We start from the raw sequence: 26,166 nt of genomic DNA on the forward strand, positions 1-26,166 counted from the left end.
ATAGTACATGATAGTATATGGTGTGTTATAGTGTATACTGCATGTTAGTATATAGTGCGTTATAGTATATAGTACATGATAGTATATGGTGTGTTATAGAATATAGAGCGTTATAGTATATAGTGCGTTATAGAATATAGTGCGTTATAGTATTGACGGTGTAAGCAGTTTGGAGGGGTACATGGTTCGTGAATTACAACGGGCATCCATTATAGAATACACCTCGTTTGGCTTTTCTGTATACGTTTTTGGGACGATTCATATAAAACAACTCTAGAATGGCCAAAAATAGGTGATGTTTCCCCTTGGGTGTAGCGTGTGAGCGGCCCTCTACCTTATGTGTGGTTTGCTTGTTCTAGTTGTGTCAGACCCTTGGACTGTATGTATAAATTGCTGTTGCTATATAAATAAAAGATAATAATGTTTACTATTATTTAGTGAAGGGCATTTACAGGAGGATATTTGTTCTATTTTATATGCATTTTAGTGCCTGTTTCATTCATTACTTCCACTTGCATTGTTAATGAACACTGCAATGTTTTCCCGCCCCCCCCTGTGAGGGGGTACACAGGGGTACATAGGAGTATGATGTCACGTGATGCCAGGACAGGTGCATCTTGTGACTGAAGGCACGATTCTTTAGGGAACGTGTACGTTGTCCTTGTGCCAGACACTCAGACAGCTGGGAAATCCTGGACTGACTTCCTCGCCTATTGTATGCGGCGCCTCCACCTGTGCAGTGACTGCGGGGAGGTGTCACTTGGAACTCCAGCTCCCAGCCTGCACATTCCGGCTCCGGGTTTTGCGTGCTATCCCCGCTGGCTCGCAGTTTGAAACACTAGGCTGCTGGTGGCGGTACTTTCGCATTAACAGCCGGTGCTGGGACCGGGGGATGAGCTCCGATCTGCCGCGAGGAACTTTACCGGGGGACGGGTCCTTTCTGACACGTGCATAAAGGTACACGATCTGCTGTGACACACCGGGATGCGGGGCTGGAGCTGCTCGGGGACAGCTTGTGCTGCTCTGGGGTCATACTATTGTGATGAGCTGGCTGTGTGGATACAATGTATGAGATTGCGTGTAAACACACCATGCACTGCACCAAATACCAGGGATCTTCACCGATCGGGTGATGGCAACAGTCACAGGGTATTAACCCAACAACAGATATCATACATGTGTATATAATATATCTATATATGTATATATATATATATATTTCAGATGTTCTCACTTGCTGTACTTTCTGTTTGTTCTACTAGCAACTTTTTTTTTAAATCAACTAGATTTTGTAAGATCTGGGCAATCCATGGGCTGTACAGTGTTTTTTCTTAAAAGTTTTTATCGATATGCGATATGTCTGCTCAGTGTGCTACTGATCATTTACAGCAGGGTGATTATATACCCCGATACTTGTCTAAGGTACACTGTATTCATACCCCTTTTACCTCTGTGTCCATGCCAGTTTCAGTCTATTCATACACCGTTTACATGGAGAGTCATATTACTGAAGTTCTTAGTGGGACTCAAGGTGAACTGTATTGATGTATAACACGTTACTAACCAACAGCCGGCGAGGGTGAGCAGTACCCACGAAATGATTTTATGTTTCATTCCAAATGATGAAGCGTTAAACGAGGGACTTCAATTTAAGGTTTTATAAACTTTTATCCAGTAAAAACTTCATTCTGCTTCTCTGATGACCTTAAACTGAAATCTTAATAACATATGCAGCTGATGGATTTAATAGGTTACATTCTCCCAGTTGTATAATAAAACGCAGTCGTTAAAAGGAGTTTGGGAGGAGGGTAAACAACGCTGAGCATTTGATGCTAGGGAGATTCTCAGCTAGTGGGAAGAACAAAAGCTTTATGTGAAGCGGTATGAGCGCTCACCCGAAAACATATTGCCTGAAAGATTCTCCAGCCAGATTCCCATCATGGTTAGAATCTTGCCTTGTTTTTTCACTGTTGGATACAAGTGTTGTATCTGTATTTTATTGTAAAATGCATCATAAAATAACATTCAAATACTTATCACATTTATTACTGAATATAGGTCCTTTCAATAGTCCCCTCAAACAACTCTATCTTGTGATGTTCTAGACCTACCTGCCAAGCACATCATCACCATTAGTGCTTTCTACCTATTACTACTTAATAGCGTTTCAGCCTTTCTAGACGGCCCATATTTCTGCCATGACTTAAACCTTAACCGGTCCACAGTCACGTCTGGTCACTGGTGACTTAAACCTTAACCGGTCCACGTCACGTCACGGTCCACAGTCACAGTCACTCTATATGCAAATCCCATGTGTGAGGCTTCTAGTTCTCACTAAGATGGGTCACTAAGCTTGAACTTTGTGAAGTTCAGTTGACCTGTCATTCATGGATGGTTGATGGCAAGGTCACCATGGCTAAGTAGGACATGGTATGCTACACAATGTGTACTTAAAGTTATAGTAACTGAAAACTTTGTTAATCTCGATGCCAACTAGGTTTCATTTGCCTTATTTTGCTGTTACCTCTCGGCTGGTACATACTGAAATTTTCTTATAACTTTGCACCATGATGTTGCTTCTTGGTTGCAGTCAAAGTTGGTCTGCCTCAGACCTAAGATATCAAACACGACCTCTTTAGATAAGTGAACATGTATTATATCGGGGAAAATGTAAACTCACCATAGGGAATAGAAGCCATGTTTTGTAGAGTTTAAAATCTTATATGAGAAGTTTTACTCCCCAGCCTTGTGCTTTGGATGCTAGAACTATTTGCATTTAACTCCTGAAGTCAAACACCATGGGAGAGACGTGCCAAAAGCAACACCTTCAAATTACATTGTATAATGGTTCACTGACTTCATGGAAGGAGCCCTATCTACTTCTAACTGCTACGTAAACAAAAGTGGCAATTGGGGATTCCTGGGCCTGGCTTTGTTTTTCAATTAAGCATGTTTTATTGATGTTTTCCATAAAAACATATTCAGAAACAGTTGTATGAATGCAGGGAGCGGGTGACAATTCAGAATAGATAAGAGGAAAGGGGGAGGGAGAGCTGAGACAAAGAGAATGGAGACTGGAGGCCAGTAGGTCCCGGAGAGGGTCAGTGACCTCAGTGATGTAGTTTTAGACATGTGGTGGAGCCAAGGCCCTGGATGAGTCAAATGAGGGCATAGAGACTGGAGTCTCGCTTGTGCTCCTAAGCTTCTGTCGCTGTCGTTCTAAAACGGTACAAACAAAAAAGTATTCATAAACTGGCCAGGGTGCGCCGTCCTCAAATGTGACATGCCCCATGTAAGGCACTGCTTAAATTGTTGGTTTTGCATAAATAATAATAATATTCAGCCAGAAACATGGACCTTTAAGTGTTGGGGACCTACGTGATCATAACTCGTCTCTCATGTATTATACATAATTTAGATATAAGCCTCAGGGCTTGGATTTAAGGAGGCACCTAACAACTGCCACAGTCCAATGGTTAATCTGGAAAGCACTTAAAATATAATGTTAAAGTGTTTTATTTAAGACTGAGTATAACCTTTGAATTATTATTAGACTTTGCAAGCAATTGGATAGACGGTATCATCTGAATGCCCTCTCTGTATCTGCTCACTTTGCCCTGCTTCTAGCTTTTTGCAGTAGACAGGTTCCATCAAATGCATCTTCTGCTCAGCAGCGCGCATGCATGGGGTACTCACAGCTAGCTAGCTCCAGCATTGGCTGTGCATGAGTTTCAGGGGGTCTTACGAGAGCCCTTATGCATGAAAATTAAAGGTAATTTTTTTGTCTTCTTTTAGATAGATAAAAAAGCATATTAAAGTACTTAAAAAGTACCTTAAGAATCATAGTTTGATGGCGATGCTACCCGAGACACTGCTTTATTCTGTGTGTTTACATATATACGCGGTATGAACATGTATAGTTCTGTCACGTGAATGTATACCTTAGAATCCACCCGTGTCGGCAATTATCTTATGGTGGATGGGGGCTTAGGATATTCCGGGCTTTGTGGTGTAAATGTGGCTTTAGTTGGTAGAGAATATGTAAATGTGGCATGAGAGAAGCTACAAGTACAAGGAAATGAAGCGACCCGCTATTGACAATTGCATCGCAGCCATAATTTCCTTTGTTGATGGTTCTTGCGAAAGGGTTTGGGGTGTAATTAGGCAAAGAATTAGGCAAAGAAGTCATTCGGTTTTATGGATTCAGTATCGATTGCTATTCTTAATCGTGGCACCGTCTCTGGTTAGTGAACTGCGGCTTCTCTCCTTATACCCGTGTTACAAACTCTTACACCTGAAACTAAAGGGTGGGGTAAAAGGTAAAGTTATTCACTTAACTATTTACTCACAGCACCAGATACGGATTACAGCTTTGTTGTTTTTTTTTTCTTTTAAATTACACAATTATAGTGCCCCACACTAAACACACATAATGCTCTCTGTAAATGAAAATAAGTTGTATTAGAAAAACAGCCTCCCCAACTACCTATTCGTACAATCTGTGTGATTATTCCTCCCCGTTAAGTTATCTCTCCTCTATTCTTAAGTTGTTGATTGGTTCAGGTAGCCTTAATAAGGATGACAAAAGGACAGAGCATCTGTACAGGAAACTGATTAGATATGCAAATGTTGCCAACTTTTGGGGAATAAACAGTTCTCGAGATAATATCGTCCCTTTTTAACCAAAGTACTTTTGAAACAAAAAACACATATTAGTGAATGTGCCTATTCCCCAAGGTTGTAAAGCCTCATGTAAACAGTTAATGTATACATAGTGATAGATTATAATACACATACAAATCCATGACATGCATTTACATGCGTTTGTTTTATTCTCAAGGGTTATCATTTGGGTCACTGATCCCAATGCGATCCCAATGCGTTCTCTGCGGACCCTTCCATCACAATGGTGTATTGGCTAGCTGAACAGGCTACTATGCCGTCAAATAGAAAGGGACGAGTGGCTCTGAAGAACATGGGGGAACTCAAATATTACACAAAGCATAAAAGGGCAGTCATGAAAAAAAAATGATTGTTCCTTCAGTCCAAACTTTTTTTTGTTGGATAAGACTGTTCGAATGAAAATTCAGTTAAATATTAACTGCAGGTATGAGTCACATCTGATTATTTCACTGCCGGCGCTGCTCCACCCAATAGCCATTGCTGGGACTTTTCTTCAGAATAGAAGGTAATGGTAAATAGGTGGCTTCACGCCTGGTGAATCAGAACCTCCCACTATATGGCTATAACGTATTGTTACTACTAGGGCTGCAAATATTGGAAATATGCAATACTTTATTCAATAAATTACTGAAAATACTAGGTAGCCTCTTCAAGGTGTCCCTCAATGCCCTTAGTCCATTTTCTTCTAGACGTTAGATTGCAGGTGTGTATATCAATTATACAATATTGGGGAGAATGTAACATTTTAAATGTAATCCCTTCTTATTTTAAGGAGCAGTTTCTTTTTGTGTGCACAGAGAGGCTGAGGTGCAAGGAGGCAAAGCTGGAGCTGCAATGGGGTTCTTTGCTGCAATAGCACAGACCTCTTGCTTTTTCACCCCCGTTAGGCTGGTCAGAGGAGATCTGAAGACCTTTCCAACTAGCCCATGCTCCTACAAAAGCAGGACAGTGGGGCAGCAACACAGGAGAGCGGGACAGTGCCCATGCCTCGTGGAACCTGGGACTGTTGGAAGGCAAGACATCTCTTTGTTCCTCCTTTCCAGGAGCTCAGAATGTCAAAATAATGTGAAAGAGCAGAAAATGGCTTTATGAATGAAGTCTCGTAAATAAAACAACCAACAATCCTAAATTTTTTAGCACTCTTCTGCTCTCCTGCTTTTGTGGAAAGTGAGGATCAGAGGCCAGATCTTCTGATCACCTCTGACTGTCCCTGGCGGCTATAAGAATCAATGAAGGTCTGTGCAGTTGTAGCACACTCATTGTTGCGTTTTTGCGTGCGAGGCTAGCGTCATGCCACACATCCTCACAGGTGGCCAAACTATATTTTCTTCTGCCTTATTCAGTTACATAAAAAAATATGAATAAGTCACAATGAGACTTAGAAACACTTGGTAACGCATTCCCCATAGCCCAGTCTGTATCCATTCCTGTCCAAGCATGGGTTTGTAAGAGAGTTATGGTTTCATCCTAATTAAGTATACTAAACCGCTGACTCCAAACTGTTATTACAGGAGAGACATGTTGTGGATGCCAAGAAGAAAGCACTACAGAAATCCTACAACTTTATAATAATTACAGGAAAAACAGACACCCGCAGTAAAGATAAAGCAAATTCTCTCGCATCCCATCTCGCCTTACAAAGCAGTCTCTTGGCTTCTTTGTTCTGGTTACCGTACATATCAGGTTTATTCTTCTCCATGATTACAGAGTTCTACGGTTTCTTGCTCCTGTCGGTTTCATGGAATATTATGAAACATCTATTTTTTTGGGTGAAAACTATCCTGATACTATTGTGTTGCATGCAGTTGTACCTGGCTGAGAGCTTTAGCACTCAATACAATGTGAATTAAGGGGAATGTGGCATTCAAACGATTAGTTACCTTTCTTGTGGGTTCACGGCTTTAAACCCAGACATCGCCATATGTAACGGATTTGTGAGCACTGGGCTGCTGGGATAACGGATTTACTCTATGTCTTACCGCCTGATGGTTAATTGGCATTAGAACTTAGTAAACTGACCTTTGACATAAGGATTTTGGGTTAACTACAACAACATATGGAGTGACAATATTTTAAATGGAATTACAATACGTAGGATCAGAGATGTCCAAATCTGTCTTTAAGCAAGAACAAGCCTTGCTAGACTCTTTGGGTTTTTATCTAATTAACCGTTAATTCTCTGTGTCACTTAGAAGGCCACTAAGTCATAGCCTAAGTAACTTAGGTTGTCTCCCTCATGATGAAAGGAAAGATTTGTTACTCTGTATCTTTTTCCATGTTGCCTAATATAAGGTATCCACTTTCCTTATTAAGATGAATAGTACAGTTCTCCAAGCAGCTGCGGACAGCACGCCACAGCACCCGATCTGCCACTAGGAGTATTGGACCCCAATGGCCAGTGGCCCACTGGGCTGTTGCACAATGGCTAGTCCAAGCCTGGGTGGCAGCCTTTGATGTATTACTGTTGGCAAATTGCCCTTACTCAGTGGGCCAAGACTCCCCCCCTTTACATTTTCACTACAGGGGTCTGTGTCTAGCCTGCAAAGCCCCCACGCCCCACCCCCTCCATCTCCCCCTTAATTAGGGTATCTCCTGCGACATCTGGCGGCGTCCTGCAATGGTAGGTTCCGGATTGCTGGAGCCCAAAAGTTCCCAGGTATGTTCACGATGACATGTCCCGGTGCTTTCATTAGTGGATGTTGGTCCTGGAGGTAGCCTTTAAATACACGGATGATGGGACTTTCCTCCTGTATTTGGGATTTTTTTTAACGATTCCAAGCTATTTTACATTGTATGCCTTTAAAAACCATACACACATTTTTAAGTTCCTTGAACATTTCTTCAGTAAGTCTGCATTTTAAAAGATTTTCTGATTTCCAAGAGGAACAATTGTCAGAGGAATTGTGCAAACACACAAATTGCTCAAGATTAGAACAATCAATTAACATATACATATCAATTTCCGGTGATTTATTTGTTTCATGTGTAGTTATCCATTACATATGTGCTTTTATTTTTTATGTATGCCTTTGCACTGGTCTTCTCTTTCTTAAATTTGATTTAAAAGCAGAGTTATATGTGCTATGTAATATGCGTGTGTGTGTGCAGTCTTGGATGAATAGAAACAATACTTTAATTAGTCCTTGGGTCTATTTTATGTCTAGGAAAGCCTTCTGCATGCTTTAATGCCTTCGCTGAATTAACCCTTTGCCACTTCTGTGAAAAGGCTATTCCATGCATCCACTGCCCTCTGAGTAAAGTAATATATCCTGATGTTACTTTTCAACATTTACCCCCTCTGATTTAGGACTATATCCTCTTGTTGTGGTAGTATTTCTCCTTTGAAATAAACGTTCTTCCTTTATCATGTTGACTCCCTTTAAGCGTTTAAATGTTTCTATCATATCCCCACTGTCACGTCTTTCTTCCAGGCTATATATATGTTAAGACCCTTTAACCTGTCCTGGTAAGGTTTATCTTGTAATCCATGAACCATTTTAGTAGCCCTTCTCTGAACTTTCTCCAACATTTCTATATCCTTCTGGAGATACGGTCTCCAGTACTGTACACAATACTCCAAGTGAAGTCTCACCAGTGATCTGTACAACGGCATGAGCTCTTCCCTCTTTCTACAGCTAATACCTCTCGTTATACAACCAAGCATTCTGCTCGCATTACCTGCTGCTCTACTGCATTGTCTACCTACCTCCATAGAGAAGCCAGTTTCTCTATGGTTGGAGAACAGCTTCTTCAGCAGAAGACCAGGGAAAGCTGTCAGAAATCACCATTAGTTCTTCTAACCCCCAAATAATTGATTCCACAGATCTTACTTTTAACATTGCTTTGCTGAATCATTTTTCAAAAGCTGTTTAACGCCACTTGTACTCGTAGTCACAGTGATGCCTGTGTCGTAGCAGTGCAAGGGTTAAATGGTCTTAGAAACCAAAGTCGCTCCTCCAGATTATGTCCTGTTAGTTGCAGACAGAAGGAGATAGAGTGACAGTATCATGGGAATTGTGAGGACAGATACACCTGTGTAATTTAACCCCTTCAAGCACTCGCATAAAGCCTGACCTGGATTTTCCACTTTGTGGATTAGAGTGCATTGCAACTGAGTGCCTCAGTAACAAATAGTTACAGGGCAATTTAGGACTCCCTTAATGAGGGGATTTGCTGGAATATGAATAGTGCTGCCCATTAGGATACACAAGGGAGGGACTCTCACCTTTTTTGATAATAATAATAATTATACAGAGATACACATTTGGGTTAGGAGCAGAAGTGTCAAGAAATAAGCTACCTCTGCACCTATCACAATAACTGTCCATTTAAATTGACAAAAAACGGCAATAGTATTAACACTGGTTAATAATATTAACATACTGGTAACATACTGGTACAGAAGGAGACGAGGGCTCGCTCTTGTAGGCTTACAATCTATTAACTTTAAGCCTGATAACACTTAAGAATAGATGACTGAAACTGATTTTAATGGCAGATGAGAACCATTATGCCCATCCAGTCTGCCCAGTTGTCCTGATGTAAAGACTCTTTACAGTCTTCCACCTCTTCTGATGGGAGTCTGTTCTATTTATCTACCACGCTTCCAATAAAATAAAACAGCAGAATGTAATACACAATTATGTCACATCCGCTTATATATATATATGACTACATTTTATCAGGTAGTCTAGTGTTAAGGTGTTAAAATGTATCAGCATGTGTTGATAAACATGTTCATTCACAAAAGTTATTTTTTTAAAAACAAAGCTCTGTTCAGAAGCATTGACATAAAGGAGCAAATACATAGAGTTCTTTAAACTTAGCTAAACTTCTCTACTCAAAAAAAAGCTCAGATCTGAGACAAACGGTGGGAATAGCTGAATAGCAGATAATTTCCTGTCCGCTCCCTTCTCCCCCCCCCGTCCTTACAAAGGATTGAATAACTTAATGAAAGGAAGGATAGTTTGATGGGGATTTCTAATCATTGAGATGCTGAGAACATGAAAATAAAGTTGTGTTTATGATCCCTGCTTACTTATTATGTTGTATAGTCATTTTTACGACATTGGGTTACTAACAAGCGTTCTGCACAAAACAGGTTAATGGCTCCGGGACATCGAGAGGGGGAGAGCTATATTGTGTAAATACTGGCTTATACACCTGTTAATGAGCAGCCTGTGTCTTCCATGCGTGGATCTAGTTTTACAAGTTCCCTTCTGCAATGTCAATTTTCTATTAACCTGCTCTCTGCATTGTTCTTCTGATGGTAACAAGAGGGGTTTTAGGAGAAACAGCTGTGACCAGGGACCTGCCCCAGGGGCCCATCTGCTCCACCACAAACATATGCAATTAGTGCTGGTGGTTATTTTGCATTGGTGGCTAGTAGGTATAATTTATGGATGGATTTTTTTTATGTGAGCTGATAAGGTTGATACATATGACTATTCCTTGGCAGCTAATGTGTAACCATGTTTGAAGTCAGAGCCGGACTGGAGATTAAAATCAGGCAATTGGACAATAAATGATGCTGTGCACACACATTCATGGCATACTCTGCCGCACACACTACGCTCTTACACTTGTCAGGTGTACCCAGAGAGCGGCTGCACACTAAAGGACCAAATCTACTGCTCAAGTGATAATAAAAGTAAGTGAGTGGCGCCATGACAAGCCCAGGCCTGTTTGAGGTGGAGGCAGCACAACTATATCCCAACATAAATATTATTTGTCATCTCACTAGACATATTTACAGATTGGCTTAGGTGTCAGAAATGGATGGTACGATGGGAGAAACCTGACAGCTGGGGTAACGCTAGGAAAGGTGTGGGAGGATGGGTAGTTAACCTGTCAGTTCATCGGCTTCCCTGAAGATGTGGGTCTTTAGTTGTATCTTGTGTTAGGAAGAGTGGGATAAGGATGATGGTTGCACCATTAACATTGATGGAGGCGGTCAAAGTAATGTTAACATTGGAGCGAGGATAAAATGTTTTTGAGACTGATTCTTAGGAATTGTACAAACAGAAATTAGTCCCCCTGATGCAAAAGCCTAGGCTATTACGTCCTAATGATTTGTTTGGGATATGTTTTAGCACATGAAGGGACCTAAACTACCGGGATTCTGTACCCTCCTTGAATGTGACAACATGTTTGCTTTTTCCCACAAAAAGATGTGACTCTGAGAGGGAACCTTGAATTTCTTTTGACTTTTCGTTTACAAGGACTCCAGCACCTGCACGTTCCCACAAACTTCTGTCAAGTTGTTTTTTGCTTCGCTAGAATATTTTCCACACGGTTACTGAAACCTCCTTGGGAGCTTTAAATGTTTCAAATATAACTTGGTCATGTCGGGAAGTGATTTTGGGATTGTGGAGGTGAAACATTTGGGTTAGGTTTGATCGATCTATGTCCTGAGGAGAAAGTAACGAGAGTATGAGGGTCAGTTGGTGTTACAAATTCACCTCCCCCCATTATCGTAGAAGTTGCTGGAGCCTGGCCTTGTGGGGAAAGGATGGTTTGTTCTTTTTAATTTTTTACACTTTCCTTCTCTATTAGTGGATGAAGATGGCTTCAGTTGTTGACATTATTAATATTATTACTTTTCAGTTCTGTTTATGCTTCTGACTTAAGTGAAAATTCAGAAATGTGAGCGACTGTGAAAACCTTGACATAAACTTGTGGAGGTTTTACTACCCCCTCCCCCCAGAATTGGCAGTATACAAGGTGAAAGGTGACCCTGCAGAGATTAGTTTTTAAGTAGGACCTAAGCAGAGGTTAGATAATGCTTAACACAATAATTCATCAAAGAATTATCACACACCTTGGGTCAACTCAGGCAAGCGCATAAACCCTTATGTCTTCTGCATCTGTCGTTCGCCAAGTCAGTTCTACGGAGAGCCATTCTTGAACCACTCCTTGAACAGCAATGATACAGAAATGTCTGTAGCGGCTATAGTTCTTATAGTTGCTTTTTCTCATGTAATCTTTCCTAGACTACAAAACTCTTCCTCTGAGAAGAAATCACTAGAAAGTCTTATCAAATCTTCGAAACATAAGGCTATTTTTTCCATGCATCTACTCATACCTGATCCCCTTACGAAATCAGACATAAAGGAGCTTGCGCAGTGTAAAGGATACTACAGAGTTCTGCGCCTTTCATTGCACTGATCTCAATAGTGTAAATGGACCCGTTACAATGCCCAGTTGGTCCACTGAGACGTGGCCCTAGGGCTATCACCTCCTATATCTATACTGGCCTAAGCTACCATGGTATATACCATGAGTGTAAACCACAAGTTGTATCTTCCTTAGTATTTTTTTAATTCCATGGGCTGCTTAAAAAGGACCTTTTAGTTGTACAATCAGTAAGCCTATAACACAATCAGAGATTGTTTGACTTCGGGAAAGTATGACAAAACAAGCGTATCAGTTTACTGTCCTGATATTACCTTCTTTCTCCCATCCTTACAGAGTTAATCAAGAACCATCAATTGCCACCAAAGGGAGCCATCCCTTTACACAATTGCTTATTCCAGTTGTATATTCATAAAGTGTGAAAAACACATTTAGTATTTTAATAATCTGTATAAACTGTTGCATAGGTCTGTTTAGTGAATATAACTACAAAGAGTAGAAGTGACAGATCTGCTTTACATTCACTATGATTATTGGTTACTGGAACAATATTTATGTAAACTGCTAATGTGCAGATAATTCACATTTCGTCACTGTAACTGATTAATACACTTTTTTTTGTACTACATGTACTAAACGGATTACATTTCGGTATTGGCTAATTTAAGTTTTACCCATTCTCCTGTTATTCTTCAGGTCAGGTGCCTGCATGGTAAGCATAGAATTTCAGAAGAATGAGTTCAAGGAATCTGGAGAAGGCACGGCCTCCGCAGTACTGCAGGCACTTCTTGGCAGACAATGGCACATTTCATGGTAAGGGGCAACTCATGCCATCTTTATTTGTGTGTCATGAACATTGTACTTTACAAAGGATTTAGACATGGCTTTGTGTCAGAAAAGAAATACATCCCCAAGTTTGGCAAGTCCTATCTAGTTTTTCGTGGCTATATTGCTTACCAAGGAGCTGAATCAATGAGACATGATTGAGCTCCTTGGTAAGCAATATAGCCATGAAAAACTAGATAGGACTTGCCAAACTTGGGGTACTTTATTGTAGTGGTGGGCTAAGAAATATATGGCCATATACTGTGACAGAATCCTCAATATTTGTGCTTTTTTAGGTGTTTTTTCAATGGTATTCACAGGGTATGCGCTGAATTCTTGCTTTGTTACTTATTATTATTCTTGCAGCAGTTTGGGAATCTGAATTTTAAGGCCTTCCATACTTTATAGGTTGTGCGCTCCTCTATCTTTGTATAATTGTTATACATCAAATATACAGATTGAAAGTTTGACACAAGTGTCAAAGTGTAAGACATTATAGCATTTGGTTCATGTCCTTATCTTATGTCTTGGGCAAGTAGTCCGCAGCTCGAGGTCACTCATACTAATTAGAGGATGATGATAATGATAAGGAAACATGTCTTATTATAACTTTTACACTGAAAAATTGGACAGGGATTGGGCAGCACCTAATAAGTAAGGAGGTTATTAAACAGTGTGGTAACCATGGACACGGGTCGTCTTAAAAAGTGTATAGAGGTGTTCTAAAAAGTGGGAACAGGAAGAAACCTTTATGTTGAACTGTAAGTATGTTTGATATATTCTTATATATGTGACAGGGCTTCATTATTATCCAGCAACATAACACCTGAAATTCTATGTAATAAGAAAGACCAAGTTCTTAGGTCTTACATTGATGTGGATAAGGGTGACATATCCATGCTACAAAATCTTGAGTTCCTTCTGCTGGCACAAGACCTTACAGAATTCAAGTTCTCTCGCATAGCGTTTTGTATTCAATAAACTGTTCGAGGTGAGTTGAGGTCAGAGGAAACAGAATATATATATATATATATATATATATATATACCTGTCTTGGCCCTTCAGAGTGCATTCCTATATCTATGAGATTAAATGATTTGTTTTATCTAAACTCTCAGTTAAGGGATATTGTAGTTAGAACTCCTGTCCTACTGAATTTCCTAGCAAACGTTATAAGAAAATTCTTCCTTTGTTCAAATATTTCCTTCATATCATTGTTGATCTGACATGTAAGAAGTTTTTACCTTGTAGCTTTATTATCATTATTATTGTTTTATATAGCGCCATTATAGTCTGCATTAGAGGACTGCAAAAAAAACTTGCGGGCGGTCTTGCTGGGGCTGCGGGCGGGAGTGGGAGGTCTGTACCTGCGGGTCCCGGTAATCCTGTGCAGTCCCGCAAGGCTGTCTTCTCGCTGCTCCATAACAGTGTCTCCTATCTTGCTCCACCTAGGAACAAGGCGGAGTCACGTGATGTGACATCACTTCCTGTGACTCCGCCTTGTTCCTGGGCGGAGAAAGAGAAGAGACGCTGTGAGGGAACAACTTGCGGGACTGCGCGGGAAATCAGGTAAGGAGGCGGGCGGGATTGGCCACAAATGTGGCGGGAGCGGGCGGGATTGGCCACAAATGTGGCGGGAGCGGGCGGGAGCAGAACACCCACATTGCGGGAGCGGGCGGGAGCGGGATTAAAAACAACGGGCGCAGGGCTCTAGTCTGCATCACTGTACAGCGGGTAAACAGGCCATAGCAAGTGGTGCATAACAAAACAATTCGACTTAGAGAAACAAGAGGTAGGGAGTGCCCTGCACAAACAAGCTTACAATCTGTTAGGCTTCATAGGTTTTTTTCTCAAGAAGTTAACACACATTTACAGCAATAGATGGTCCATCTTCTTGAACAAGACCTGACGCGAAAAAGAAGTGAAGATGAAGTATAGCTGCAAAGAAATTAAAAAGATGAATAACCTTGGTAGGACATGGACTCAAGAAAAGATCTGATGTCCTATCTGAAGGAAAGGCAAACCTCATAGTCAACTGTCTGTTTCTCATTGATCAGCAAATTTTGGCTTATTTCTTTATGATCTTACAAACAGGGGTGATCAAACAAGCCCAGCTTTGTTTTGGTGGTCTTTTAATTATGGAGTCTATTTAATCTTGGGATATTCACTTGTAGGTCGGAAGAGCCAGCTTTAGCCATCTCACAGTAGAAAATAAGAAGTGATTTTTGAAACCTCAGTAATTCTTTTAAGCAGTGTTAAGCACCGAGTTATCCAGAAGTTGCGCTCTCAAATTCAGTTCCCAAGGAAAATAATGGAGATTGAACTTGCAGTGTCTTACGGAAGCTGGGAGTTGATAATGAAAACTCACTTCAAGTACCGTGTTTAGTATTTCTGTCAGCCTGATTTTGTCATGTCCTATATGTTGTATACATTATTGGAGCTGTATAAATAAATGTTAGTCTCGATAAAAATGTTAGACCTAACACATTTGGAAAATTCTCTTTAGATTCTATGGATTTATAGTACTTCTAATGTAGCTTTAAACTAATGCAGGTTTTGGTTCGCCAGTCCCTGTGAGACCTGAACACACAGGTGGATTGAAGACTATAAAAAAAGACAAAAAAAAATGTTTGCAATGAGCGTAGTGTAATTGCCACAAGATGGCACCAGCCGAATTCAAATGAAAACAAGACAGGTTGAAGATCTGTTCTAGCATAATAATCTGAAATCTTTCAGATGTTTCTTGGAAATGCTTGCCACGCTCATTTTTAAATGTTTTGATTTCTTTAAATTTAAGGTAGATGGGAACAACTACCACTTTCTGCATCTGTAGGTAGAGGTCTGGTAGATGACCAACAACATAAATAATATTTCCAATCTTTTTACAAAGAAAATTAAACCAAAGAATGTATAAGAGGATGCTGTCAATGTAATTGACACTGATTTCAGCATCAATCCCATTACTAATCCTTTTATAATCTTGCATAGCCTTCTAAACAAGGGTAGCCAAAAGACAAACGCTTGCATCCAGCCAATAGAAGGCCGCTATACACTGTAGTTTAGGGACCACATACATTCTTGTGTTCTACCTGTGTTTAGGAAAACAAATTTGATTTGAGTTTTATTTTTTTAATTTTTTTATTTTTTTTAACCAAACAGATACTACTAAAATCCCCAAAAATCTAAAGATTTTTTTGTTTCAAAAAGAGCATTTGTGAAAAAAAATCTAAAAGCAATGACACTTTTATTAATATCCACAAAGAGCTCTGTATTAAAAACATAGGAAAACCCAGAACATTTGCACTACATTACAGTGACCAGATTTTTTAAATGAAATCCAGACATTTCATTTTAATTGGTAAGTGGTACAAAATTTATAAGCATATTTTATTCAAACTATACATGCAGTGTATTTTGTATGTGTTTATTGAGTGATTGTATGATATATATGTTATTTCTCACATTTTGTCCATGAGATAAAAAAAATACTTAGAATCTTTTGGGCAGATTGAGAGCATCATGGGCCTGTAGTAGGATTTCGGTGGTTTTGTGTTATGGAAATAAATAAATAAAATAGCCGGAATTGTAACTCCTCAGCATCCAGGTGACATCAATACACAAGGGGGCAGCTGGGGCCATTACATAAATCAATATGTAAAAATTATATGTGTCCTGGAAAACGTGGCCGACATGGTCACCCTAATGCCCCCACACCCTTGTGCATGGCCCCCAGCTAGCCGCACATTTAGTATTGATTTATGTGATGCACCCAGCCAGCACCCACCCACACCGTTGCATATTTCCCCACTCCTTTAGTTATCATGTCAGCCCTGGATTGCATCCAGATTGCATCCACAGAACCCGCTCAACACCCATATTGGAGGCAAATGATTTGACATTTTTGCCCCCAAGCAGCCTCCATGTGGCACCCTAGCCTCAAACAGCCTTACTGTGCCATGCCCCCCCACTTGCACATCTATGCTATTACATACACACATTCATTCATATACTCATTTTCAAAAACACATTCATTCACAGATATTAATTCATTCCCTCAATCACGAATACTTGTTCATACACCCTCCCCCACCCCTTTACCTTAACTTCAGATCTCTTGGTGCCGCTCACAGACTTCCGCAGGGGCCACTGCTTCTCTTGTACCGCCCAGGGGAAGCAGGAACGGAGCAGGGTCATGTGACGTGACTCCACTGGGTTCCTGCATCCCCTGGGCAGTACAAGAGATGTTACACAGGTAAGCATCAGGGCTCCTGCGATCGCGGTTGCTGCAGGCTTTTGACCTGCTTTAAAGACAGCCTTGCCTCCGCATTGGCCACTTCAGTGCCCAGCCTCAATCTAGGGACTGTCCCCGCAAACCTGGGACATCTGGTCACCCCACGCTACATTCTATCCATGGATACAATCTTTAGGAAACAACGTAGCTTATTAGTACTTGATTGCTCTAAAATAATTTTTATATTTCTCTAAACTCAGTCCTGTGTGAACCCTCTGCCCTTTTTCTCCCTAATACGTCTTGTTTTCTAAGTTGTTTCCTTCTAAGCAGTCTTATCTTCAGTTGCAGCATCAACTCCTGCTGTTACAAAACAGCAGCAGCTGGAACCAAGTCTCAGATGACATATCTGGCTTTCTTCTGAATAAATTGATAGACAGCCTCCCAAAGATTGTCCTCACATCTGTTCTCATATGTGTTTGTTTCAACAACGCTTTTATTATGTATTAATAAAAGAAGTCTGTAAGACCAACGACTGCTTTAACAAGTAACGCTCATTAGTTATGCTACTTTCTAGCATTCACATTATACAGGTTACATTCAGTTGTTTGTATTTATTTTAGGTGCTTCAACATTCTAGATCAGTGTTTATTGTTTACAGGACTTTCAACCACATACCAGGGTGTGTGTGTATATATATGTGTGTGTATATATGTGTGTGTGTGTGTGTATATATATATATATATATATATATAGAGAGAGAGAGAGAGAGAGAGAGAGAGAGAGAGAGAGAGAGAGAGAGAGAGAGAGAGAGAGAGAGAGAGAGAGAGAGAGAGAGAGAGAGAGAGAGAGAGAGAGAGAGAGAGAGAGAGAGAGAGAGAGAGAGAGAGAGAGAGAGAGAGAGAGAGAGAGAGAGAGAGAGAGCTTTCACAAGCCAAGCTTGAGTGAAAGGTATTTAAGTAGGTGGTGGCACTGTAAGGAATATTTAAAAGGGTGTGCACAGATTGGATGGGTTGATTGGAACAATTTTGCTTTGGCAGTATTATAGCCATACCTCCTCCTATACCTTGTATGATGTAGGAACGGGGCTAGCTTAGTTAATGGGGCAGGACTAGCCTTGTGTAGGGGTGCAACCCCCATAAGAATTGGAAACATTTTAATGTGGCACTGCATAATTAAAATTTCAGTAGTTAGATCCACCTTCAAGAAGTCTCAGTGATTTGATCATGCATTATGCAGAGTCAGTCTGGTCTTTTTTTGCAGAAGATCCACTGGGCCTTCCCCATACGTAGCAAATATGATGAGCTAATATTTTAAACTTACACTTTAGTGACTAAATGACATCGATAGCTATTTATGCCAGACACAGATTTATTATTTCTTTTATAAACACGTTTACCCATGATGTTATTGAAAGAGCCAGGAAAACTGTGACATACCTACGAACGTTATGAAATCCTATAAGGTCATCAGAAGAAAGGGGGGATTTGCATCTAAAGATAGACATTTGGAAAGTAAGCTCACCATTTTTGAGTTTAAATAACTTGTGTAATTTGTGACCCAAGCTCCTAATCACACTTTTAGATGTAGGTAGAGAGTGTAAACAGAGACCTTGCAAAAGATTCTAGTGGCACTTACTGTTTAAAATACAAAATTAGAATCATCTAATAAACGTTAAAATCTAAAGAAAAAACTCAGAAAAGCTATCAGTGGGTTGGAAGGCATTGTCAGTCATTGTATATGATCCCCCTTTCCTTTCCAGAATTCCAGCTGTCAAACTGTAGACGCTATTATTGTCATCTCCTGCATCTGACATTCTCCTACTCTGTGCTAGGTGGGTGATTAGTCGTGAAGAGGTGGTCATTTGCATTCTTTCGTGCCTTCGTTGTGAAGATGCAGACCTAGCAGATTTCAGGTTGATTTTAGAAAATCCAGATTAGGGCGCAGTTTGTGAAGGGTTATATAGAATACAGGAATGTCTGTTGAACGCGATGCATAATAATAAAGTGTTAGACTCCCAGGGGTAGACTGCTGTGTCAAGCTCTGTTCATTGTTATTATTGATGGTGCTTATCTCCACTTACTTTTACTGTCTGCCTATAAATGCTCATATTATCGTTTGAGTGCGAATCTATTTGCAAATTAAAATGCTGTTAGTATCTCTCTCTATAACTACAGTATTGTACCTTTGACAAATATTTCCATAAAATGCAACATTACATTTATTTATATAGCACCAGTCGATCCTTTAGCACTGTTACAATACAGGGCAGTGCAGGGTCCACGTACTTCTGGTCATATAGTATATTTTGTTTGATGTATAAAATTTACATGGTTCAAACATTATACAGCATTTGATAGCTTCCGCTTTATTGCTGGTACAGTGTAAGGATTCTATTCGATTATATATTTTTACCATTTCATGAATTAACTGTTGATTTACTCATCATGAGCAATTTTGTTTCGTTAATCACTAGTTTCTGTAAAATGACTTTTCTTTTTCTCTATTGCAGCAAAAAATATTTTCAGCAGCAGCCTTTGAAAACTATTTGGTTTTTATTGCCCTTCTCCATGGCAGATGTATCTCACCCAGGCTCACTTTGAATGATTAATTTATTTGTGGCAGAGCCCATGTAATTTCCATGCTATGATTTACGTGCGTGACAAGACTCTCTAAGGGTCGGTATTGCGTCAATCTTGTATTGGGTTGGCCAGGTCATAGAACAACATGTAGCTGTGGTTTTCTAGACGCTGTAAACTTGTATGAGGCTAGGAAACCTTTGGTTTAAAAAACATGTTGCTCCATGTCATTAGGTTTCGTGACTAGTTATTTTCCTTTATCGATTTAGGAGGTTTAATGTCTTAACATTTTTTTGCTCAGAGTTTATTAGCGGTGATGATATTTTACCTTTGCTAAAAATGGCGGCTGCTGCGTATTAGCAATCAGATTGCATTTCATATATTTATAGAGTAGGCATATTAAAAATAACATTAACATTTTTATAAACTATAATACAATATACAATTTGAGAACACAACACAGCCTACGTATTGCGATAGAAACACTCAAATATGGGCAAGTATGTAGTGAAGCAATCTGCATTTTAACAAAAGGTAATGTGTATTGGCTTTGTGCGGTAATTTGCCATTCTAAAGGCAGCTAAGATTCCCCCTAATACCCGTGATGGGGTCAGGCTGCTTTTGGGTTTAACAGACTTGTACCCATTGACCTGGATAATAGTTGACCTGCCCCAGTCTGAGATCTGCCAGCTAAGTCAATTGATAACTATTGTTAACTATTCTAGATTATCTCTATTATCTTTATTACCTCTTTACCAAACAATAGCATGTTTTTTTTTTCTGAACTGTTCATAAAACTTGTTCCAGTTCTCGTATCTTCACTATTTCTTAATCCAAAAGATTTTTTTGTTGTTGCTTGGACTTTACTGCACAGCTTGACCTGAACTTTACTTACATGCAGTACAGAGAGTAATTACAGCGTGTATTTTAAAAAGTACTATCCGCCTCCTCTAACACTTTAAATTGAGTATGGGAGACATAAATGCTCCCTGTGGCCTGCAGATTCTTAAACTACCTTTCCAACAACTAAGACTACCTGGTATTGAGCTATGCTTACGTATACTTGTGGCATTCAAACGGTTAAAAAGAACTGATTTTTCAGCTCTGCGCTCGCTCTGTTGCATACAGATTAAGTAACTGAGGTATTGAGGCTCACGCTTAAAGATGACATTCCTGCTGATTGGACCGTTCCATCGGTTGCTGTGGTGATAAAGACCACTTTCTAGACTTTGCACCAGAATCATTTTTTTATATATATAACCCCCATTGTTCTGAATTAGAAGAGTTGTTTTCTCCTGTAACTGTTCTCCTTGAGATAGCTTGTAAGAGCTGTAGCTTGGCATTGTTGAGATGTTACAGTCAGCTTGCGATTTTCTTATTTCGATTTGAGTGAATTTCAGAGCTTCACTCTGCTAATACTAATGCTTTGAAAATCTTAACTTTTTTACCAAATCAAACATCATATCAGGGGAAAATGTTCAAATCAAATCGAACCCTGAACCGAATTTCAGCCGGCCGGCTGACAGTCCTCCACCTCTACTCCGATACCCCAAATACCCATATTAAAGACAAAAATATATGCATCAACTACACCAGCTGCCGCCATGACCCTTTGTCCGCAGGTGCCCTCAAGGCCAATACTAGAAAAATGCTCATATATAAAAATAATACTATTAATAATTCCAACATCTTCTCCAGCTTCCTTAAACGACACACCATACAAAAAACACCCATACAGCCTCCCCTATTCAGACAAAAACACATACACTCATTCCTTCCAAGCAGGCCAACCTAGATCAGGCCTGCTGATCTCGCTGATTGCCACTTCACAGCAGGAGAGACATGACAGTGATGGTTCTCTGTGACATGAACCAGGTGGCATTGCTGCAACTTATCCTGCTGGGGACTTATCATTGCTAAGATGTCTGTTGTAAGAGCAATTTAAATATGAATAATCCGCAATTCTAATTGGGGATGCCAGATGACCACTATGTGCCTGTTTTGTAAAAGGTCAACTCGGTTGGATACCCTGACCTGGTCTACAGTGAGTTCCTTTTGCAGGGGGGAGGTTAAAGTATTACAGTTTGGTGCCCCCTCTCACAGCAGGAGCAGCGTACTTGGCTCCTCAGTGACCGACACAATGTAACAAGGAGCTGTGTTGCTGCAGTGAAAACTAGACTTGTGCATTCGTCTTCGGGCGAACATGAAAACGAGCACGAAGAGGCCGTTTTTTTGTTCGTTCCGAAGGAACGTAGAACAGAATACAGTGCCGGCAAACCGTAGGCGAAGACGAAGACTCACAATCACGAAGAATCGAAGATTCTTCGTGATCGTCTTCGTTTTTGCCGCGCAACCGCCAAAATTTCAAACAGGAGTGAGCTGATCCTCGTCTGTCCAATCAGCTCACTCTTGTGACGTAACGCTAAGGGTCTCGTCCAATGCCTGTGCTGCTGTTTTTTGAATTCTGAAGGCGCCTTTATAAGACCAGAGCTTGCCTGAGAGATCCATTCATTTTTCGCTGTGACTGCTTTGGCAACACTGCTGTGCTGCATCCGAGCGTTACAGAGAGAGATTGTTCTGTTCTGTGTGAGACTGGTAAGCCTTTCTCACAGTGTACTTCATCCTCACTTCAGTGCTACTTAATATAATTAATTTAATAATAATAATTTGATTAATTTAATTTTTTTAAAATTAATTTGTCATCAACTTTAGTGTAAGTGCTGTTGAGTTGACAGTGCACCCAGTGCCTCAGTGGCACTGGGGTGCCCTTGCCCTGGGCTGGCACTAGTGCCTATTGCCTGTCCTGCTTAAATAAATTAAATAGAATTTATAAATTACAATTTAATAGAATCTATAATTTAATAGTTCATTATAATATATATATATATATATTTGTCAGTCATATATATATATATACTATAGTATACTAGTGTAGAGTGTACTGTAGACATTCATCTACTAGTGTCTAATTTAAAATCAGTAATATTAATTAATATAATTAATAATTGAATTCATTATAAAATATATATATTTGTCAGTTATAGTTAGTAATAGTATACTAGTGTAGAGTGTACTGTAGACATTCAGAACATCTACTAGTGTCTAATCTAAAATCAGTAATATCAATAATTCTCTAATTCTTTCTTATCTTAATAGTTAATTAAATTAGCTATAAATAAAAGTAATAATATTAATTAATTACTACTAGCGTATAGTTCAGCTAATCTTATTAGTACTGGTGCTGCAGCTCTATAGTTTGTGCTTTGTTTTAGCAACAGTAAGAGACCAAGTCAATTTTTCTTAATTAATCTTTCATTTTATTTCATTTGTTTTGCTCACCTCAGTCCATCAGTGAAGTGAACTTGTTGGGCTAGTGAGTGCAGCCGCATAAGTGCTGTGTTTTTTTTTGATCAGCAAGCAGTGACGTTAACTGTTTTGCAAAGATTTTCTCATTTATTTTACATTTTATTTCAATTTTATTAAAAGTACCCTTAGTGTTTTGCTCACCTCAGTCCATCAGTGAAGTGAACTTGTTGGGCTAGTGAGTGCAGCAAGCAGTGAAGATAACTGTTTTGCTGTGACATTTTATTTTATTTCTAATTCTTTTCAAGAAAAATTGACTGTGACGAGCTGTACTAAGCAAAGCTTCAAGCTACTAGCTGTAGTACTAAAATAATTCTAATCTTCTTTAATCTTAATCTATAATATATTATAAATAATAATATTCTAATTCATAATCTATAATATAAGTAATTCTAATTCTAAATTCTAATTCATAATCTATATTCTTCTATCTATAATACATAATATATAAGTAAATTAGTTCTAATCTATTAATATTATATAACTTAATATTAATTAATAAATCATATACTGAATCTGATTTAACCTCACTTTAGCTTAGTGGGTTTGAGAGCGTCTGCCTAGAGGTAGACTTATAGTAAGGAAATATAGCTTTAGGCTAGCATAGTAGTAGGCTAAGCTCTTAGGCCCGTGTAAATTCAAATTAAAAATAAAATACTGCTAGTTATTAAATAGTTAATCTTGAGTTAATAATTTAAATAACTTTAGGATTTTGGCAGATTGCACACAGCACAGTGCAGTAGTGCATAGTTTTACTTTTTAAGCAGTAGCACTGAAGAGAACTTCCTCTAATTTTTTTGTCTTTAATTCGTTTTTCCTTTTTTTTATTTTTATTTTTTTATTTTTTTTTTATAGTTTTTTAAACACTACACTACACTACACTACACTACACTACACACACAACACAAAATTTGAAATGGATCCTCCTTTTGGGACTAAGGAGGGACAAGCTCCATCTACCACCACCACCACCAGCACCACCACCAGCACCACCACCAGTTCTAAGATGCAGCCTTTGCGTCAGTCTAGTCGGCCAAGTAGGCCAAGCTCTCGCTTATCATTTGGGGAAGCATTGCTTGAAGGATCATCAAGTAAAGGAAAGGCACCAAAAGCAGGCAGTAGTAGTGCGGCTAGGCCCACAAGCTCTATGGTTTTTTACGGAAAGCCTAAAGCACCAGAAGCACGTTCAAAGTTAAAGGGTAGCACAAGTAGTACCAGCCCAGTGACTAAAAAGAAGTGCCTTTTGCCCCAAGCAGCATCTTCCCCATCCACCAGCAGCATGCAAGGTACCAAGCAGAGCCAAATTAGCAGCAAGACTCAGAGGGGTCCCAAACCAAAGCGATCTCATTCCTTTGTAGGGAAAACCACCACCACCACCCCCACCTCTACCGCCTCTACCACCACTAGTGCTGCGCCTACTGTTCCCACTGGTACCGCCACGCCATGTCCTCCTAGTACCTCTAGCAAGCCACCAAGTCCTTACAAAATTTTTGTAAAGACAGTTAGAGAGAGGGCTACACATAGTGGAACTCCACCTAGTGAGGTAGCAGAGGAGCCTGAGACTGAGAGGCCAAGTGCAGAGTCTATTCTTCCTGCTCGCACTACTACTAGTCACGAGTCTCACGACGATATCAGTCTTAGCTCCAGCCTAGCAGGAATTCCATTCGATCTGGCTAATGAAGAGCTAGACTATGAGCCAGAGGAAGTAGAGGAGATGAGTGGTCAGGAATCAGATTCCTCAGGGAGCAGTGTCCAAATGACTAGTGCACAATTTTCCCCTGAGCCTCCACCTTCTCCGCTACGATCATCACCATCACCACCACCAGCAGCAGCAGCAAAACCTAGCAAATCTAAAGCAATTAGCAGTCCCACTATGGCCAGTACTGTTACCACCAGTCCCACCACCACTAGTTCTGCCTCTGTTCATCCACCCCGAGCAGTAAGAGCAGCACCCAAGGCACACTCCAAGGCTATGCGCGCCCCAATTTGGGAGCACTTTGAAAATGTTGAAGAAGGGCGCTATGGAAAGTGCAAACATTGTGGGAAGCTAATAAGCAGAGGGAAAGTGTCTGGCCATTTTACCAGTGCTAGCATGAAGCATCACCTCAGCACTCAACACAACGCTGTGCTATTGGGGAAAGATGCAGAGGTAAAACTTAGTGCAGGCAGCATAGCTGGTGGCCGTGGAAAAACCCCAACAGCTTCTTCTTCTGAGCCAATAGCAGCAGCAGCAGCAGCAGCAGCAACTAGTGCTGGCAGCCAGAGACCAAGGCAGGTTGGAGCACTGCATGCCCAGCCCACCCTGGAAGAATTTGGGGCATTCCACTCCAAGAGAACGATGCCCAAACAGCAGGCCAATAAAGTAACGCGACTTATTGGTCAGTTCATTGCTGTTGGAGGGGCATCCTTCTCCATGATTGAAGGGGAGCCTTTCAAACAATTGATGGCGGCTGTGGCTCCACAATACACAGTTCCGTCACGTTCCACTTTCAGCAGGAACATTGTCCCCTCGCTGTATCGGTCCTGTGTTGCAGCAGTGAAAGAGGAGCTTTCCAAGGCTGCTGGTCAGTGTGTTCATTTCACTACAGATTTGTGGAGTGCACCTAGCGCCCAGCATGCCTTTCTTTCTTTGACAGCACACTGGTGGCAGCCCGGTGTGTCTAAGGAAGTTGCTGCAGCAGGCTACCGATCATTCCTTCTCCATGCAGAAGTGATGGATGAAAAGCACACTTCCCAAAATATTCTGCATGCGATTAGGAAAATGTTTAGCCTTTGGGTGGGAGCAGAGGCGGGCACCAATGTTGAAGTTGGTTTTGTGGTAACTGACGGAGGTGCCAATATGGTGAAAGCGCTGCGAGATGGTCATATTGTTGGTGTGCGCTGTGCAGCCCACATCATCCATCTTGTAGTGAAGGCAGCAATGTCAGAAGGAACTAATGTGGCAGCAGTAGTTCTGTCCCGCTGCAGAAAGATCGCTGGGCACTTTCACCATAGTGTTAAGGCTAGCCAACTTTTGAGGGAAGAGCAAGAGAGGTCAGGTCTTCCCGTACACTGCCTACGTCAGGATGTCAGTACACGGTGGAACTCCACGTTAGACATGCTAGAGAGGATTTTGGAGCAGCAGAGGGCAATCCATAATCTTGCCTCAGAGCACAATATAGGGATTACCTCTCCATTGAATAGGGAGGATTGGACAGTGATCGCCCAGCTAGTGGCAGTCCTTAAACCATTCAGGGATGCCACAGAAAATTTAAGCTCAAACACTGCCAGTCTGGCCCAGGTAATCCCAGTGTTCTCCCATCTAGGCAGCAAGATGGATGTGTTCCTTGGAAACCGTGAGGCTGTTCAAGGTGG

General features: G+C 40.4%; 1 protein-coding gene across 1 annotated transcript in view; it reads left to right on the forward strand.

The window, feature by feature from the left end:
- The first annotated feature begins 850 nt into the window (after nucleotides 1-850).
- PLCH1 (phospholipase C eta 1) overlaps nucleotides 851-26,166 on the forward strand; it is a 105,764-nt gene continuing 80,448 nt past the window's right edge. Inside the window, exons 1-2 of the mRNA XM_053460395.1 lie at nucleotides 851-957; nucleotides 12,514-12,630. Coding sequence (XP_053316370.1) covers nucleotides 12,552-12,630 — 79 coding nt within the window. The 5' untranslated portion in view covers nucleotides 851-957; nucleotides 12,514-12,551. The remainder of the gene's footprint in view (nucleotides 958-12,513; nucleotides 12,631-26,166) is intronic.

The sequence above is a fragment of the Spea bombifrons genome, chromosome 3 (assembly GCF_027358695.1).
Source record: "Spea bombifrons isolate aSpeBom1 chromosome 3, aSpeBom1.2.pri, whole genome shotgun sequence".
Lineage (NCBI taxonomy): Eukaryota > Metazoa > Chordata > Amphibia > Anura > Pelobatidae > Spea > Spea bombifrons.